Source organism: Ruditapes philippinarum, unplaced genomic scaffold, assembly GCF_026571515.1.
Source record: "Ruditapes philippinarum isolate M1 unplaced genomic scaffold, ASM2657151v2 ctg3445_1_1_1_1, whole genome shotgun sequence".
NCBI classification, from domain to species: domain Eukaryota; kingdom Metazoa; phylum Mollusca; class Bivalvia; order Venerida; family Veneridae; genus Ruditapes; species Ruditapes philippinarum.
This window is the reverse complement of record NW_026866545.1, coordinates 1-21,157: the sequence shown is the minus strand read 5'-3', so window position 1 is coordinate 21,157 and position 21,157 is coordinate 1. Positions and strand designations below refer to the sequence as shown.

General features: G+C 32.4%; 1 protein-coding gene across 4 annotated transcripts in view; it reads left to right on the top strand.

Moving 5' to 3' along the window:
* LOC132732834 (uncharacterized) overlaps positions 1-19,312 on the top strand; it is a gene marked incomplete at its 3' end in the record, with an annotated part of 90,256 nt that extends 70,944 nt beyond the window's left edge. For all 4 annotated transcript variants that reach the window (XM_060719352.1, XM_060719354.1, XM_060719351.1 and 1 more), the window contains 2 exon segments: positions 9,541-9,621; positions 19,232-19,312. In XM_060719352.1, the coding sequence (XP_060575335.1) occupies positions 9,541-9,621; positions 19,232-19,312 (162 nt within the window).
* Positions 19,313-21,157: the final 1,845 nt, after the last annotated feature.

Below are 21,157 nucleotides of genomic sequence, written 5' to 3'. Positions count from 1 at the left end.
GCAAATGCATTACGTTGGTTTTTGTCGTGACGCGGCTCAAATATCTCTACAAGTGTTACCTTATCATAAAGGAAAGATTTACAAGAAGTTGGAAATGTTTTACTTCTCTCACTAGTCTATGCTTATGAAAATATAAATGTTTCAGATATCTTTCAGTAATATTTACATACAGTGTCTAATTGTTTGGCTAATTGGTGCATTTTACCTTCCTGTGTTTGTATGAAAACAATGTTTATATACCTGGATGCAAGTTTCTCACTAAAACATGTTTTACTGTAATTGATTGAACTTGGCAAAAAGTCTTAAGGTTTATAGTTTTTATGAAAATATCCTCTCTAAAGTAATATGTTAGATGTTTTCCAATAAGGATTTTTCCCTTCAATATTGTGAAAGAAATTGCATGCAATTACAGCAGCTAATAGATGAACTTTTTTCTTGCTTTACAACTATTGTGTCTTCTGTTGCATAGTAACCCAGTGATAATAAAGTTCTACATTGATTAATGATAAAGGCATTGAATATATTGCTTAAATTTAAAGTTAATTGATATCATGTTAGTAATTGATGGTTATTTTGGCAATTTTTGTGAGGCTTGTAACCTTTGAATCACAATGGCTTATCATAAAATGCTGTTTTCAAAAGAAAGATAAAATGCTGTTGTTGGGTATTCATCATCAGAAATAACATCATTAAGATTGCTTGCAATCAAATTTATTCAAGATGTATTGCCTAAAAGATAAATGAAGTTTTTTTGACCTGCATTTAAGGCAATTTTGTGTTAATATTCCTAAAACCTTTGCTTTTCACATGGAATTGCCTTCACTTCATGAAGCTTTGTAGTAATTTATTCTACCTAGGCTGATATAATGCAAAGCAAGGATAAAATAGGTAATTAAGCTGAAAAGTTGCTTTAGGACCTTGACATTAGGGTTGTGTCATTGCTTGTAAAACAAACCCCAAACATATCTTAGCTACTATTCAACAGTAAGTTGATATGAAGCAACTATCCAGAGTACGGAATTAAAAACTTAAATTTCTCCGTTATAAATTTATGAAGATATTGAACTATGACCTGAAAAAGTTGATACAGCATTATCAGTGGTATGGGAGATTCTTCAGTAGTTTTTATTGCTCTCATTATAATAAGCACATAGATAGCATGGGTAATTTGGACTATAAATCAACTGTTATATTGCTACTCTTGATTGTTACAAGTGTGCTTTCACTGCAGGGACTGTGAACTTGAAAAATAAACTGGTATACTCTCTTCATGTGATTCCTTCTTTCTATGATACAGGTTTGATATATCTTTATAAAAAAACAAGTTAATATAGTTTTTATGTAAGGGTTTGTTCTTTTTTTTTAAATTTTATACAAAAATGGGAAAAAGGGAAAACATTTAGTGTCTGGTCCAAAACTTACCATGTTATTGTGAGGTATACTTGAAGCATAATTATGTAAAGATGAATAAGTAATTAAGGTCAAATAAGTAAGGTCATTGTGAAGTAAGTCATGATTGCTCTTGAATTAAGAATCAATTGAATATTTTAGAAAATTACTTTAATTGTTTTTACTGATAAAAAAAAATTTTAAATACAAATGATTTGAAGCAACATAAAGATGAACTTTGTTAACAGGATTGCTGAAATCATTTTGACAATGCTGTATTTTAGGAAAATATTGCATATATTTGAAAACTTAAAAGATATTGCATTAGATAATTTGGTGAGTTAGTTGAACAAAAAATATTGTGATTTGTCTGTTGCCAAAGCAACACTGGCTTCCCAACCTACAGTAAGATTAATCTTTCACCATTTAAGCATTTATAAATTTTTGGCTGAAGTTTTATCAATGATAGTGTCTGTTTATTGGCAGGGAAAATTTATTTTACATAATCATGTCTCACCTCAAGTCATTAATTATCTTGGAATATAAAATATACAATTTATCAGGGATTTTTTTTAAACACAAGAGCCGTAAAGTAATTTTTTGAAGGGAATAGCTAAGTAAATTTTGGTCTTTCATTGGCAGTTAATAGACTTACTTTGGAATTAAGAATATTTTAGGTTTTCCGTTACAAACTTTTACAGTTACAGCTTCAAAAGGGCAACAAGCTGACTAAGTTTTTGTGAATGGCAGTGCACCATGAAGTTATAACAGTATAATTTTTGTCTTTACCAAGGGCTTGCAAAAATCCACATTTGCAGAGTTCCGGATAACAACTTTTAATTTAAAGTATGTAAAGTTGACACAATTAGAATATATTGCATTTATATTTTGCCATTAGGCATATATGTTTTTGTTTGATTTTACTATTCATTCTTGAATAAAACTTCGAGACAAATGATACATCAGTGTTAAGTTCTATACACCAGACACATAAATTATACCCTTTTAGTTGTAAAATTGAAAATTTCAAAATGAAGGATGTCTCAACTTTCATTTTCTTGACCTTGGTTGTAATGATTGCAAAAAAAACCCTGAAAGTTATCAACATAATAGATAAATTGATACTGCCTTCTACAGGTAGCTAATAATAATAATATGTTCCTTTGATTATAGTCCTAATTAAGAAATTTATAACATGAATTCCAACATAGCTTTATCTACTTGAGAGGGAAGCTATTTTATCCTCTTTTTTAGATAAAGAAAAAAAGCAGTAGAACATTTTGCATATATGTTGTCTATCCTTTTCAAGAGTTCTGCCATAATTATGAATGTATTCTCTATTTGTAAGACATCTCAGCTTTACGATATTATGTAATTGTCTTAGTTAAAAACTTAATACAATGTAAATAAAAACACAGCTAGGATCCTATTCCATTTGAGAAGATAGTAATATTAATATTATAAGTAATTCTACAGATGTAAAAGCAATAGAGGAAGTTAGTATTTCTATTTGTGAAATTGATCTGTCAGGATGTACATATTGATAGTTACTGGTTCACTGAAAATTTGTTCACATATCCTGTTGATACAGTTGTTTTATAGCTTTCATATGTCTTCCAAGTGAAGCAGCTATACTGTTAACACTAACGGATATATATCTTTTATGTTTCAACATAAAAATAATGCTTGCAATGATAAATAACAGCCGGTGAATTGTTAAATACTACCTGGTTCATAAGTTCACATACTGTTCACATACCTGTTTTACATCCATCATTGTAAAAGTCAAATACTGAGATGGTTTATATAACTGTTGGGTAACCATTTGGGAGACAGCCATGATTAGAGGTTTAGGTCTATTTCTTCCAAATTTGTTTTAACATGCTGTGTTACATGCCTACAAATTTTAATGAACTGACATTTTTGATCTTTGACACAATATCTCCAGTGTGTTGTCAGTTAATGCATCTTCCAGTAATATCCATAGGGAAGGCATGCTCTTGAATCAAAAGCTCTATTTTCCTGATACAGGAGACATTATTAATTGATAAAAAATAGATTACATCTAGATTGTTAATACATGATCAATTTGTCATTTACTTCATGTGATTTATAATAAAGCTCCTAGATTTAATTGGCAGACATTAAAGTAGTTTGATGTGAAAGTTAGCTCATCAGTTGCTTTTAAAACTTAAAGGTTAAAGTGTATTTTGTAGCTCTCTCTAGTTTGAGTTGACTGAATAATACTCTTTCAGCATCAGTAAAGAGTATGAACTTGTTAAGATATGAAAGAACTTGATGTAAAATAAAAGATCAAAATTATAGAAGATAGTTACTGAGCTGTTTCAAAACCAGCTTCACCACTATAGTGTGCATGTTTGTAATATTTTACAGGTCCTAAATGTTACATAGGAATGTGGTTATGGTAAAATGACCTAAAAAGACATGTAACAAAGGAAGTGTTGATTTGTTTGTTTTTCTGATGTACAGGGACAGTCATGATTGAGTTATCTTGTAGAAGATTAAATGGATGATGTTTCTTTTCAACATTAGCATCCTTTATCAGGTCAATGTCTTTTGTAATTATCTTATTACATACATATCATTGTGATTCGGGTATATATTGGTATCAAATGAGCTTTTATTTATATACACTATAATAAGTTAATGACCAACATAAATAAACTGTGAAACTTTATTATACCCCCAATTATACCCCCAAACTGTGAAACTTTATTTCACCCGCAGGAAGTTTAGAGGGTATATAGGACCGAGTCAGCTTGTCTGTACAGCCTTTCTTGTTTCCAGATGATAACTAGAGTTTGGAATGAGTTATTGTATTCAACTTGGTATATAGCAACCGTTGGTCAAAACCAAGGTTTGGATTGCTTTTAGACCCCTGGGGTCAAGGTCACTATTACTAAATATAGAAGAATGGTTTCCGGACAATAACTAGAGTTAGGAATGAGATATTTTAACCAAACTAGGTATATATCAAACTTATATGAAGACCCAGGTTTTGATTGTTTTTGTACCCCAAGGGGTCAAGGTCATTGTTAATAAAAATAGCAAAATGGTGTCCGGATAAAAACTAGATATAGAGTTAGAAATGAGGTATTGTAATCAAACTATGTATATAGCAACCTTATATGAAGACCCAGGCTGGGATTGCTTTTGAACCGCTTGAGGTCAAGGTCACTGTTACTTAAAATGGTTTGGGGCGATAACTCGAGTAAGGAATGTGATATTGTAATAAAACTTGGTGTATAGCAAGCTTATGAAGAGACCTTGCTTTGGATTGTTGTTGGACTCCCTAGATTTTCAGGTCAAGGTCACTGCAACTAAAAATAGAAAAATTGTTTCTGGAAGATAACTAGAGTTATAAAACTAAAATACACTTCAATACAGCATTCTAAAATGTATTTTTATACATTAAAATAAAAAAAGTTAATTTCCTTCGCATTTGAATGTCAATATAATGTCATACCTGGACATATTTAATAATATTGAGGAAGCTAGTTTATATACTAGTTGTTTCCGATCATCATGAACAGTCCAATAATCATGTTTCATACTCCAACCATTACTCTGTGATACTCACTGACACTGGCAGCATGTTTTAATGAAAAGCAATAATTGATATTAATGTTATCAAGGAAATAATATAGTTTTATATTTTATTGCTGTGTGAATTTTTGTTACAATGTCACAAAGAGAGAGGAGACATTTTTGGTTATACAAGCATGGTGTGATTATACCCGAGTACACTTCTCCTATTCTGAAGGTATTTATATGGTTATTTTTATACAAAACATTCATTATTCCATATGTTGAAATAGTGGTGAAGGTCATTGACTTCAGGCTCATTACCCTTTATCTCTGTGGGGGACTTTAGGTTTTTCCCTGTGATGAAGCTATCCAGCTTGCTTTCTGAACATTGGCAGTTCTGCCTGGAGGCTGGAGGGCACATGAGGTCTCCCTGTCACTTGTAATGCTGGGAAGTTGCAAAAATAAACAACAACTTTAAAACGATATACAAGAGGGTTAAAGTGAATTGAAGTGAAAATTTAAAGTACAAATAAACTTATGAGAATCAGTGTATGTTTTGTATGTGGTAGGGTCTTCTATCTTTGCTAATAGATTTGATAGTGGTATTGTATGACCTTATTATGCCCCCATTTCGAAGAAAAGGGGGTATATTGCTTTGCACTTGTCGGTCCGTCGGTCCGTCGGTCTGTCGGTCCGTCGGTCCGTCGGTCCGTAGACCAAATGGTTTCCGAGTGATAACTAAAGAACCCTTAGGCCTAGGAACTTCAAACTTGGTATGGTGATTGGTCATGTCCAGTAGATGACCCCTATTGATTTTGGGGTCAAGGGGTCAAAGGTCAAGGTCACATTGACCTTGTAGGCAAAAACGGTTTCCGATCAATAACTAAAGAACCTTAAGGCCTAGGAACTTCAAACTTGGTATGGTGATTGTTCATGATCAGTAGATGACCCCTATTGATTTTGGGGTCAAGGGGTCAAAGGTCAAGGTCACATTGACCTTGTAAGGAAAAACAGTTTCCGATCAATAACTAAAGAACCTTAAGGCCTAGGAACTTCAAACTTGGTATGGTGATTGGTTATGATCAGTAGATGACCCCTATTGATTTTGGGGTCAAGGGGTCAAAGGTCAAGGTCACATTGACCTTGTAAGGAAAAATGGTTTCCGATCAATAACTAAAGAACTTTAAGGCCTAGGAACTTCAAACTTGGTATGGTGATTGGTCATGATCAGTAGATGACCCTATTGATTTTGGGGTCAAGGGGTCAAAGGTCAAGGTCACATTGACCTTGTAAGCAAAAACGGTTTCCGATCAATAACTAAAGAACTTTTAGGCCTAGGAACTTCAAACTTGGTATGGTGATTGGTTATGACCAGCAGATGACCCCTATTGATTTTGGGGTTAAGGGTCAAAGGTCAAGGTCACATTGACCTCTTGGGTAAAAACGGTTTCCGATCAATAACAAAAGAACCCTTAGGCCTAGGGACTTCAAACTTGATATGATGATTGGTCATGATCAGTAGATGACCCCTATTGATTTTGGGTTCAAGGGGTCAAAGGTCAAGGTCACATTGACCTCATAGGTAAAAACGGTTTCCGATCAATAACTAAAGAACCCTTAGGCCTAGGAACTTCAAACTTGGTATGGTGATTGGTCATGACCAGCAGATGACCCCTATTGATATTGGGGTTAAGGGGTCAAAGGGCAAGGTCACATTGACCTTGTAGGTAAAAATGCTTTCCAATCAATAACTTAAGAACCCTTAGGTCTAGGAACTTCAAACTTGGTATGGTGATTGGTCATGACCAGCAGATGACCTTTTGATTTTGGGGTCAAGGGGTCAAAGGTCAAGGTCACATTGACCTTGTAGGTAAAAACGGTTTCCGATCAATTAACTAAAAACTTAGGCCTAGGAACTTCAAACTTTGTATGATGATTAGTCGTGACCAGCAGATGACCCCTAATGATTTTGGGATCAAGGGGTCAAAGGTCAAGGTCACATTGACATTGTAAGTAAAACGGTTTCTGATCAATAACTAAAGAACGCTTCGGCCTAGGAACTTCAAACTTGGCATGGTGATTGGTCATGAGCAGCTGATGCCCCTCATTGATTTTGGGGTCAAAGGTCAAGGTCACATTGACCTTGTATGTTAAAACGGTTTCCGATCAATAACTAAAGAACCCTTAGGCCTAGGAACTTCAAACTTGGTATGGTGATTGGTCATGACCAGCAGATGACCTATTGATTTTGGGGTCAAGTGGGCAAACGTCAAGGTCACATTGACCTTGAAGGTAAAAACGGTTTCTGATCAATTAACTAAAAACGCTTAGGCCTAGGAACTTCAAACTTTGTATGATGATTGGTCGTGACCAGTAGATGACCCCTATTGAGTTTTGGGTCAAGGGGTCAAAGGTTAAGGTCATGACCAGTAGATACTTGATAATCCTTTTTAATTGTTTGATCACTGGGTCAGAAGTCATGCATAATAACCTTATCACATGACTAATTGGCTGCTGATAGGGGGCATACATGTTTTACAAACATATCTTGTTTTGGATATGTCAATATGGACTAAAAAAAACCAATTAATTATATTTTTAATAAATACCATTCTTTACAATTATATAATCTATCACTTTTAAATGTTAAATGAGACCACCAATTTAAAAGTTAAATAAAAAAACAAAAAAAACGTTGATCATTGAGATCCATGCATCCAAGAAAAATTTGATTTGACTCCTGAAAACTTTGGTAAAAGAGTAATTGTCTTGTGAGATTCAGTACCTTCTGATAGTCAAAATATTTTATTATCCAAAGCTAGATTCTGGATACTTATTGTTTTTGGTCTAAAAATCACTTCTAAATTGTAGAGGAGAGATATTGCCCAAAAATAAGATAGCACAACATCATTTTATAGAATAGTTTCCCCTTGTGGCTGAGGGGTTGCCTTTGATGGATGAGGCATCAGAATTGCAGCCACAGTTTATGACTGCATGATCAAAAGAGGCGACTGCTGGAGTCTATGCATCTTTTAGCTCCAGCAGATTATCTGGTGTTGGTTTAAGTTTGTAACACCCAAGGTTAGCCAAAATCATCTTTACTGTTTTGGTGCCATATGACCTAAATTGTGTTGGCGCGCTGATACAAACCAAGCAAACAGAGTATAGCAGTTTGTTGGACTAAACCTATTTGGAGTCCTGCATAACTTTATGTAATTACAACTTTGAATTTGCTCAAGTAATAACTGTCATTATAATATCGTATAAAATCAAGAATAATTTTTTCAAGAAAAAGCAAGTTATAATCTAATCTTAAGGATACATCTTAATTTGTTATTATATAAATAATTGTCAGAAGAGAAGTCTAGCAGCGATGGATGTTGCATTTGTTTACATTAATGAGTTTTCATTTGGCAAGTGGTTCTGTAACTGAATCTGCATTGTCAAATTATTTTCTCATTTTCATTATTTATACCCTGAAAAAATTCATATAATGATAAATCACAGTTTTTGTTAAGCTTGTATTTAAACAGTTGTTCCACCTTGTGTGAGTTATTATTGCAAAGATATGTTCTCTATTTTATTCACACTTCTGTCAATGTCTTCTCTGCATTCTGGTTTTCTTCATGATTATAGATAATGATATAATTATCAGATTAGGGAAAATTTGGTTTGTAATCTTCGTGATATAACTATATTGATTTGTATTATATTTTTACATCCTGTATTGTATGTTCATGATATTTTAAACATTTAGATGCATGAGGCTTCTTGTCAAAAACACAATGTTATGCCATAATTTCTCATTAATAATGTATGCCCTTATATAACCCTCCCTTATTATTGCAGAAAATCAAGGGAAAATAAGTTTTATAATCATTAGTGCTAGAGTATTTCAAGATATCTTATAATTATGTCTACCATCCCCTCAGAATAAAAAAAGAATGATGGAATACAAAAAATAAATAAATTAGTAGTTGAGGCTGAAATTGACATTGACTTTTATATCACCATGATACTATGGTTGCTAAAATTGAATTAAAATGAACTTTGTTATTTATGGGCAGATTTAATTAAAACATGGAGAAAGCAATGCTTAGCATTAGTTTTTTTGAGAAATTAAAGCATAAATGTAAAGTTATTAAAATATGATCTTGGCCTTAAAATGACATTGACCCTCAAGATAGATTATAAAGGTTTATTAAGGTTTTGTAGAATTTGTATTCTAAGCATATTTGATTAATATTTGGATATAACAGCATGTTACAGTATGTAAAACACCATCATTATATTTATTATAACTACCTCTAAATGGCCATGGCCATATAAAATATTCCAAACTACATATTTTATACCCAGTTTTTTTTTAACCACCAATCGAGGCATTGGGGATAGCCATTCTGGAACTCAGTTTAAGTGTGGCCTTAATCTGGGAATCATGAGAGAGTTTGATAAATAATTGTACAATTTTGGCCAGGACACCCCTAAAGATCCTGTCAGCCATTTTGTTCTTTAACTTTGGAGAACGAAGTAAGTGTTACATGTTTCAGATGATGTCAGTCTGTTTATTTCAGTATAATGTTTTGTTGTTTTATTTTCTAGATTGGAAGCAATGGTATGAAAAAGAACACAGATGTAGTCCCAACCAAACAACCTGTCACAAATGGACTTGATAAGAGTCAGGTAAATAATGAATGAAATACTTGCAGTAGTTTCTGCCACTTTTCTATCTATACAATTTCAAAAGTCTTACATGTCATATCCCATCAGGTCATTTTCTCCCTTATCTCCCTTTCTTCTGCCATGTCATTGATTTCCACTGAATTTCAAAAATCCAATGTCAATTTCACCAAACAAATGGTTAACATACAATACATGTAGATTTATAAGTGTACATGTATTTAAAGCTATAAATCACCTGAAATGATGTAACCATAGAAACAGCAGGGTTCTAGCCAAGCTTTGAGTGTAATTATATTGTTAATTTTTCTGATGACATACTTTAAATGTCAATTAAAATATGGAAACATGACACAGGCTCTCGCTCAATATACATGTACATGTCAGTCAATGTCAGTACCGGAAGACAGGCACATAACGAAATTTAATGCATGATATACCCAGGGGCTTTGTAACCCCATCTTGAGTTTGGTGTGGGTGTTTTGTCATTAAAGTTGATTGAAATAGGATAAAATGGTCAGGCAAGTTCACAAATATTCATAAATACTCAATGAATCACTTATTAGCTGTTTCCTTTGGTCGCCAAAAATTGTCAAGGTTTTTTTTTTAAGTAAAAAAACAACAACTGATGTTCAGTTAGGACTATTAAACATAAAAGTGATCAAACAATAGCATATCAGACATTCGAAATGTGAAACCGAAAATCAAACTTTTACTGATATTTCCTGCAAGAATTATTTGCATATTAAATTTTGAAGCAATTATTATAACCCCCCACAACAAAGTTGTAAGGGGGTATTCTGGAATCAGCTTGGCTGTCCGTCGGTTTTTTCTTGTCCGCCCAATAACTTAAGATTCCCTTGACCCACAGTCTTCATATATGGCATGCAGGTTAGTCATGATTAGTAGATGACTCCTATTGATTTTGAGGTCACCACATCAAAGGTCAAGGTCACAGGGGCCTTAACTTCAAAAAGCTTGTCCGCCCAATAACTTCAGATTCCTTTGACCCACAGTCTTCATATTTGGCATGGAGCTTAGCCATGATTAGTAGATGATCCCTATTGATTTTGAGGTCACCAGGTCAAGGTCACAGGGGCCTTGACTTCAAAAAGCTTGTCTGCCAAATAACTTAAGATTCCTTTGACCCACAGTCTTCATATTTGGCATGGAGGTTAGTCATGATTAGTAGATGACAGCTTTTGATTTTGAGGTCAAAGGTCAAGGTCACAGGGGCCTTGACTTCAAAATGCTTGTCCGCCCAATAACTTAAGAATTCTTTGACCCACAGTCTTCATATTTGGCATGGAGGTTAGTCATGATAAATAGATGACCTGTATTGATTTTGAGGTCACCAGGTCACAGGGGCATTGACAGAAAAGATATTGTCCGCCCAATAACTTAAGAATCCTTTGACCTACAGTCTACATATTTGGCATGGAGGTTAGTCTTGATTAGTAGATGACCCTTATTTATTTTAAGGTCAAAGGTAAAGGTCAAAGGGGCCTTGACTAATAAAGGCTTGTCCATCCAATTACCTAAGAATCCTTTGACCCACAGTCTTAATATTTGGCATGGAGGTTAGTCATGATTAGTAGATGACCCCTATTGATTTTGAGGTCATTGGGTCAAAGGTCAAGGTCACAGGGGCCTTTAGTTCAAAAAGCTTTTCTGCTCAATTGCATAAAAATGCTTTAGTCAACAGTCTTCATATTTAGTATTGAGGTTGGTTATGACTATTAGATGACCCATTTTGATTTTAAGGTGACTGTGTCAAAGGTCAAGGTCCCAGGGGCTTTTATTACAATAAGCTTTTCTGCTCAAATGCTTAAGAATGCCTGTCCACAGTGTATTGAGTTTTTCATTTTTACATTTGAAGGCTATAATTATGTTGTCATATATTCATCATAAAACACCTCCAGGCAAAGCTGCATGAATTGGGGGGGGGGGGGTATTGAAGTCATTCAGTGGCAGTTTTAGGTCAGTAGGTCAAAGGTAAAGGTCACTTTGATCTTTGCCACTAAAACATGTAGAATACATAACTTAACAATACGCTGGCTTACTTCCCTCAGATTTGGCTGGGAGGTTGTCCTTGAGCTCTAAGTGACCACTGTTGAGTCTGACAAAGTGGTATGCAGGGGTATTCACGCCATGACAGTGGCAGTTCAAGTTTACTTATGTTTTGCATTATTCCCTTGAATTTGTGTGTATGATATATCATTAAAACAATTAACTACTGACTTTAATAACTATTGCAATGCTGAAAGAAAACAACATCAATTTCAAAATGATACATATATTGTGTTTTCAGATATACCACATATCTGAAATGTGTTTCACTTGTTATTTATTATAGTTTAAAACATTGAAATGCTATATAATTTTGTAGAAATGCTTAATTTGTTTAAAACAATTATGGTTTTATGCAATATTTCAAAGATGGCTTACATGTGCTTAATACGCCTCTTTTGGTCCAAATCCCTGCAGGGTTTTAAGGCCATATACCCTTTTCTGTTGGCTGGAAATCTTTGTATGTTAATTTTCCAAAAATGACAACAATTATTAAAAAATAGAATCACAAAATTACAATGATTATTGAATTTTTCCCAATTAGTGTTTCATTATTAAATTTTTTTTACAAATTTCAATAATTATTTGCAAAAAAAAAATGTATTGTTCCCCTGAATTACCTAATTTCATGACTTAAGTTATTGGGATAGGCTTTAAGAAAAAATGCTGTCCTTACAGTTGGTATGTTCAAGAACAACCCACCAATAAGAACAATATTTCAATTGTTGCCTGAACGGCTATATTATGACACATAGTACCTTATTATTGGTAACACAACCTGTAGATTCAGTCATGTTCTGTAAATTATCCACAATGACATTTTGTCATATATTGATTTGATGTATACAACAGCTGTCCTAGTTTTAATACATTATACAACATCCACTTTATTTAGTTTGTATCAAACACTGAAATTATTGATATTTGCTAATATAATTCTTAATTTCACACCTTCAATTTCATAATTGTTTGGTTAGAATGACAAAATATTTTTAACAAGCATAGATAGTTGTGATAAAGTTTTGGAAGTTGTAATCAGAATTATGAGAAATGCTATTAAAGGCCAGTTTTAAAAGTCGCCTTCGTGATTTTCAATTATCGTGGTTTTTTGTTTGATCATATTGGTTTTTGGGTTTTTTTTTTCTCCAAATTTTGCATTAATGCTATACTTAAGGGTTTGACTGTGATCTTAAGTGTTTTTCAAGTTGGGACACCATTAATTATGACTTGTTGAAGTTGGCCTCACTTTTCTCTATTTTGTTCTGTAATACCTGGCACTGACAAAACAATTATTATGTCCAGTTTAAAAACTGCATAAAGATAATTATTGATCAAATGACCAACTTTAAAGAATGACATCAAAATTTTGTAGCACGCACAGGGGGAAAATCATTAAATATTTTTTTTTCTCAACCCCAAAAACCCCGAATTATAATTTTAATTATGGTTTGCACAAAAAAATAGAAAAGGATGTCCCATCTTGTTTGTTTTTTTTTCCTTTCAACGGGACAAAGCTAATTGAAGTTTTTGGCTTGGTTTGGGGCTGCCAAAATTTTTATTAATACCCCGGGATGCCGCAGTTTTTTAAAAACATTTTTCCCACCCCCAACAATACGGATGTTTGTGATTGGGTAAAGACGGGAAATTTGACAAAAAAAATTTGTCTGAAAATGTTGCCCCAAAATTAAATAAAACCCTGAATGTATGATGGGGGGCTATAAAAATTTTTTTCAGAAAAATATGTTTTTTCTTTTTGCTTAAAATATTTTCCCAAAAAAAAAAATAGAATTTTGCGCTTTTAAACCTTCTGTTTGTTTCCCCATTAATATTTTGGTTAATGGGGGTTGCTAATTTTTTAAATTTTCCCGGGAAATTTTCATAGATTTTAATTGGGGCTTTTAATTTACAAATTTAAAAAACCCTTTAAACTCCCAATAAAAATAATTCCAGAAAGTAGGGACGACTTTTTCTTTTCGGGAAAAACAAAAAATTTTAAAAACTGACGGTTCCTTTTTAAAATACGGGGAATTGAAATTTATAAAAACCCCAATTTTTTTAAAATTTCCCAAATTACCCCCTATTTTTAAAAAAAAAATTTTTAGTAATTGGGGGTATTTTTGGATTTTTTTGGGTTAAATTTTTGGTTATTTGATAAAAATTTTCAATTTCCTGTGTCAAAATTCTAGGCCCCCTTTTTTACCCAGTAAATTATTTTATGAATTTTAAATATTATTGAATGATAATAACAATGCAAAGGATGCAAATTTTTTATTTAACATAAAAATTTACACGTTTAGATGTACCATTAATTTTGAGTCAATAAGGGATATGTCTTGTGATATGAGTTTAATATTTAATGTTCTACGGAAAGAAGGGTTGTCTTCCCGAAGAAATCTCGAAAAAAATCACTTTTCATGAAAAATTTATTTCCATTTTCATTAAACTGCGGGCGTCGGATAATATTAAGCTAAAATATTTCTTTGAAAAAAAACATACTGCCCCAAAGTTATTCCCCAAAACTGAATCAACCTAAGTGGAAAATTGATCAGGAAGTTATAATTTTTTACCGCCAACATCAACCCAACTTATGGTAGTTAAATCGATGCTTGTTATTTTTTAAACCCACTAGCTTGAAATATAATTATTACGCGGAAAAAATCTGTTGTTAAACAGGGGTCGGGTTATTGGTTGGGGTTTTTTCCCTGCCCCCCTTTCCCGAAAATAGAGAAAACATCAAACCGTCAGTGTTTATGAATGGTTTTTAAAAAGGGGCGTTTTTGGGAAAGTTTTTTTTTAAATTTTCCCCCCAAATTTCCCCCAGAGGTTGGAAACGTCGGGAAAAGGCACGGGGAAGGGAATTTACCCAATCACCCAAAAGTCCCAAGGTGATTGGTTGCCTTGTCTTGTTTTACTCGGGGTTTGGCGTAATAGTTTCCCTTTTTTGTGTCGTCAGAAATTGATCCCTTGACGGTTTTGTCGTCCCTTTCCCAAAAAGCCGAAGAATGGGTTTCCCGGGGAAGAATCTCCCTTAAAAAAGAGCCCCAATGCTAAAATCTGGGAATAGGTTTTTCCCGGCGGGGTATAAATAATTTTAAAAACACACCATTTTGTTGAAAAAAAAACAAAAAAACAAAACTTTTTTCGTAAGTAATTTTTTTCAAGTGTTGTAAAATGAATAAGAAATTCCTCTTATGCCGTCGATTTTTTTAGAACACAAACATAAAAGTTCTTTTTTTTATTTTTCAAATAAACATTAATCACTTCAGCTCGCGCAAATATCGTTTTCAAATTTTAAAGTTGCGTAAGATATGTTAATGACTTCCAGATGCTCGACTGTAAGTAATTTTTTATGTATGCGTTTTTGTTTTTGTTTGTTTGTTTGTTTTGTTTTTTTTTTTTTTTTTTTTTAATTAAAGCTTCTTAATCTTTAATATTTTTATGTATCTCATAATCTGGCTATTGAAATTTGAATTTTATTACACATGGACTATCAAATTTATGATGTATGCCCTAGAATTGAATAAAACTTTCTAATTACACAATACGGGGTCATACTGATCTTTTGCGTCTTTCTCTGAAATAATTATTTCTTTGTTAAAACATATTTGACCACATATTTCTGTCAATTAAACTGTTCACTTTACTTCCGATTTTTGTTGTACGGAAACACATGTTTCTATTTGTGTTTTCTAATCAATTCGAATCTATAATCAGTTTAATGGGATCACCACCGGGTAAACGACTACTAGGTACTTTGGTCATGTTTTTTACCCCAAATATTTGAATGTTTCTATTGGGATTAAAATGAGCATAGTTAAGTAAACACTGGTTGTATAAATCCCTGACCTGTCTAATTCTAATTATGAGATCAGTGAATATATAAGACTTTCACTACAAATATTCCTAAACAAAAGAGCACATGTTTAAATGTATTCCTATACAAATAAAAGATCAGAGTAGGGATCTGTCAATTGCCAAATATACTTTTATGTTAAAAGTTTGATTAATGAATTATGTAAGATGAAAATTATAAGTATTGCTATTTTTATTTTGCTAATGTAAAATGTAATATTGTGCTTGAATTTTGTCTGAAGGTCCTTATAGGGGTTTTGTAGTTAAATAGTTTTTTTTCGGCGATAATGGTTCAAGAATATAATGTTTCAAACTATATGCTCATCACCATCAGTGAATTTTTAGTTAAATGTATGCAAAATATTTACTAACAGCTATATGATTATAGCGGTTTATGACCGTTTTCCGCGGTACAGCCTCCTGGGGTGTACTAATAAGTTAGTTTTTCCTTAAAGGCCTTAGTTATCACGCAAGCATGATCCATGTCTCTGATGTAAGCGACAGTTTACAATTATTTGTCTTTAAAAAATATTAAGGACATTAATGGTTTATAACAACAAAATAACATGCATGATATTGAGAATACGGCATTGTATATACACCGGTCTCAAATATCGTCAGTAAGACCAATGGAGAATACGGTGTTGGAACGTTCTAGTTAATGACCGCGTCATAAACAGTTGGTCGCTGCGTAGTAATTGGAAAATTGTTATCAAAAATAATAAAGAATTTTTGCCACTAAATTAAAGCATTTACTTATAAATTTTCATTTATGCTTTTTACAATAAAAAACAATACAAGTGGAACAAACAATCAACACAGGATAAGTTTTAAGGTTTATTTAATGATGATAACCGACGTTTCGACTCTCACGAGTCTTCATCAGGGTTATAAAATATCAGAATAATAGAAATCATTGTCTAACGTACAAAAAATCGGGTATTACTTTACGTCACGTGATTTGTTCTAAAATAGTTTTAAATTATGTCATTTTGGTTTACCCCATAATCTATATTTAGCTGTATACTTTTAAGAAAAAATACCGTAAATGGAATAAATGTTTATGTTAACGTCATTCAGTGTTTCTTTTTCATCCTGGCAATTGGTTGATGTACTTGTGTGGCTGCTGCACGGCGACGGATTGTTACTTCTAAAGGGTGACAGTTGAAGTGGGGATAATTCCGGATCTATTATCATTTCTTTTAAAATTTCGTCCGTTGTTGATTGTGGTGTATTCTGTAGCCATGATTTAACGCCGGGGTATTATACGGAATTTCGGTATGGTGGTTGATTCAAAGGTTTTTTCCAAGGTTTGATAGGTTTTATTTCAATGTTGTCGTGTTTTTTTCTCTAATTTTGGTGAGGTATCGTTTTAGTGTTGTTTTTTATGTATTGCTTTTTTTCTAAAGGTTCCGTCGGCTAAAGGTTGTTGCAGTTTAGATAAAAAATTAATTTTTCGTGTTTGGTGAATTTTAAAAGTTTTGGTTAAAGTTATTTTTTAATCCTTCAAAAATTTGTGCAGGTTTTAATTGTCGTATTTTTTTGGATATTTCAATGAGTGTTCGTTGTTAGTGTTTAAATGTTGTTTTGAAATTTCTTTTAAAGTCCATTATTTCTTTTTAAGGTAAGTCCGGATGGTGATTTTTTTTAAATAGATATTAAAGGTTTTTTCATTTGAGGGGGATGTTGACGTTCTTGGTGTTGATAAAAAATGTTTTCGTCGACTCTTAAATTGTTTCTGTGGTGTAATGGGGGAAAAGGGTTTATAAATTGTTGGGATTTTTTTTGTCTGCAAATGGCCCCTTAGACGTTTTTAAAGTATTTCCGGTTTGTCTACATATTGTATACCACATTTATTGCATGTTATTAAAAATAGATTAAACTGGATGAATTACAGTCATATGTGCCTTTGATATGAAAGTATTTTCCTGTTGAATGAATTTTTAACATATGATTTACTGCTGATATGTTTGCATGCGATACAATTTCTTTTACATGGGTGTGATCCTTGTGGTTTCATCTGGGGATTGATGTCTGATTTTGTGAGTGTGTTTCTTAGGCAAGCTGGTTTTCGAAATACTGCTTTTTGTTAAAAAAATATTGATAAAGTTATTATTTTTGAAGGGTTTTCATACCTGAACTATTTATTACAGACGTACGTATGCCTAAACCTGATTACCCGCGGCAGTATGACGTCACGGAGTAGTGATTTATACAAAAATCAAGAATTTTCAGAGAATTATTATCTTTACAAATTGCAGATATGAAATTAAAGAATGAAAATATTTTCATATTGTAAATGTCTGTGATGAGTGATGAGTAAGCTTAGAAAAAATCAAGGTACTATTTTTTGACCTGATTACCGCGGCAGTAAGATTTGACGAACAGTTATTAACATTGGGTCGGCATAGCCTCCCCAAAAATTGAGCTCTACAGCGAGCACATGTTTATTAGCCGGTATGATTGTGTCACATGACTTTTCCTACCAAAATGTAAAGTTAAATAATCAAGATATTGAACATAGACAAAATTGCAGGACACACCAACACAGGATCACTACTTTGTTTTGTTGTGTGTTTTTATTAAAATTTATTTAACATACAATTACCTATGTAATTTCCTGAGTTACATACTACTAAATCATATTTGCGTGTGGTAGAAATGTACCCATTTAGTGGTGACTACATTTTGAGGTGGAGGTCTCTATGGAAAAGGTTTCATAACATTAACCAAGAACTCATTCTTGATTGTAAAAAATCCCATGATTCTTCATTCTTGATCACAGAATCTCCTTTGATTAATCTGTCTTAATAGTGAGTTTGATGTGACATTCATTAGTCTTACATGAAAATTTATGTATTGCTGAGAATAGATTATATAGCATCGTTAAATGAATCAGCTGTAACATGACTATGCAGTAAAGACATTTTTAAATTAGTTTGACTAACTATAAACTGATTTATTATATATCTGCACGGACAATTTTTTTAGAAAAGACTTTCTATATTGGTATAAATATACAGGTTTTTATTGTAGCAATGAACATTAAGCAATTTTATCAAATTAATTAATTTGTATTTTGATTACTCTGTGTGTTTTACAATGAATTAAATTTGCTCCTAAATTTTGTCCCTGTTAGGCTATTTCTCATTTTAGAACTTACATTTTACCACAGTTTATGAATAAAATCCATTTAGTTGGTTGGAAAGTAATCAAATATGAAATAACCGATTTGTTTTGATTGCAAATTGTCTTTTATTTCACCCTTTCACATAATTTTCTCTAAGTTACAACACTGAGCTTATAATTATGTCTTATTAAAATACATGTGATTTTTTTTAAGGAAATAAGTTATAGTCCTAAAGCTGGTCATTTAATATGATCATAAGTTCAGGTAATTCAATATAAAAATTAAGAAAGTTGGAACACAGCTGAGGCCACTAAATAATTAAAGAATAGAATTACTGTAATTAAGCAGGTGACAGAAGAAAGGCTGGTGTGACTGTACAGACATGTAGGCTGGTCTTCCTTTATACTGGTGGCATAAGACTTTCATAACATCTTGTGTTAAAGTTGCACATTTTTTTGTAAAATGTGTGTTAATGTGAGTGACCATGAATATAATTATTTCATTATTGGTTATATAATTTCATTATTGGTTTTATTATTTCATTATTGGTTATATTACCAGGTACTTGTGCCAGGGGAAGGTCAAGATGGTAGTGGTGGGGAACATCATAAACACAGCTCCAATTTGTCCAAGATTCGAGAGGTAAATATTTACTTGTATATAATATGATTTACTCAGAATAATACTAATGTACTTCATGTACCGCACATGTATTTACAGAGTACTTGTGATGACACAGTATTTTCCTGACCTTAATTCTGACTGCTGGAATGTTAGTAATGTTCTGCTTAGAATTTGGAACTGCAAGTTTGATTAATTAAACCATACAGTGAACAGTAATAAATCAAAGCACAGAAGGCGCTGAATTTGTTTGGGTCTCAGAATGTAAGAAAGTTGCAAGTTGTGAGATTATATGTATAGTGCCACCAATGCTTTCCAGCATTTTAATTGTAGTAAATTGGCTATAAGACTAATTTCAACACTGATATTCAATCCAATGTTTATTTGACTTTAACAATTTGAAAAAAAAAAAAATGAGTTACCTTTTTACTGGGATTTGAACTCCAGACCTCACGCTTCCTAAGCGAGCCCGAAACCCCTTCAGGCACGGTGAATTATATGTAACCCCCTAAAAAAAAACCATTTTATTAAAAATTGGGCTTTTTAAACGCTTTAACTGTTGTTTAAAAAGATGAAAAAAATCCTGGTTTATAAAAGCGTTATATTAAAAAAATCAAAGGGTGAAAGTTCTGTGGATTTTCTGATCTTTGCAATTAAAATCGTATGTATTCTGTATGTTTTCCTGTATAAGTTTTTTTTAGTTTTAAAATTTTTTTAAAAGCACCAGAGTTTTAAAAGGGAATTCTGCATAATGATTGCATCAAAAAACTTTTATGTTCTTTTTTTACGACCAACTTTACCCTTGCATACAGGCTACTTCCTTAACAAAGACACTTAAAAAATTTAAAAAAAAAAAATTCCTCGTTGGGACAACCAAGACCCCTCACTCCTAAACGAGCCGTTACCCCTAACACCCAGAAATTATAAACAAGGGCTGAATCTTCAAAATCATTTTAAAAATTGAAATTCCCTTGATTTCAGTTTGTAATCCTTATTAAATTTTGAGGTATTTTTTAGGATAAAAGTTTTTTAAATTGAAAAATATTTTAGCGAAATTTCTCCATGGAAACTTTTATTCCACTACTCGGTTTTTGTAGTATTCGGTAACCACACCTAAAAAAAGTATTTTTTGATAAAAAATATTTTATCCGGCAATTTTTATTTTGCATTTTTTTTACAAATTTTATAAGCCAACCTATTGTTTTAAATTTTAAGGTTGTAAATTTTTTGGAAAATTTAAAAAAAAAATTTTTTTTTTTAAGTTTTGTTTTTTTGCTGTTTTTAGAACTATTGTTGTTTTGGTTTTTCGAAATTCTGTGTAAATTGAATGCCCCTTTTTATTTATTATTTTCATCAAAAATCAAAAAACAATATTAAAATCTTGACCATTCGGAAATCACTTTGCTTGAAATTAACGCGCCTGTCTTTGACCATCTTTACGCAGTGATCTCCCCTGAATTTTCGGCGTTAGTGTAACATACAAAAGGGAGAAGTAACCGCCTTCAAAAAAGTGGATACTTTCGGCATTTGCAATTAACAACATTAGACTCTGAAAATTTCGCTACCATTATTTGTTTGGTCTGATGACCCAAACAAATAAAAAATGATCTGCAAGTTGACAAGGCTCTATACTTATAAGATAGGTTTTTTGTTTCATTGCTCTAGCATTTAAGGGTTCAAATTTACAATTGAAAAAACACAAAGTAAGGTTATTTGAACAACCTGTTCATAACTCTTAATATGATCGGGATTTCTAGAATATAAAATAATATTGCATATGTTCAATAGGGAACAATATCAGCTGCTATTGGATCTGTCTGCATTATACAAACACCCCGGCACTGTGAATATGTAAATCAGGCTATA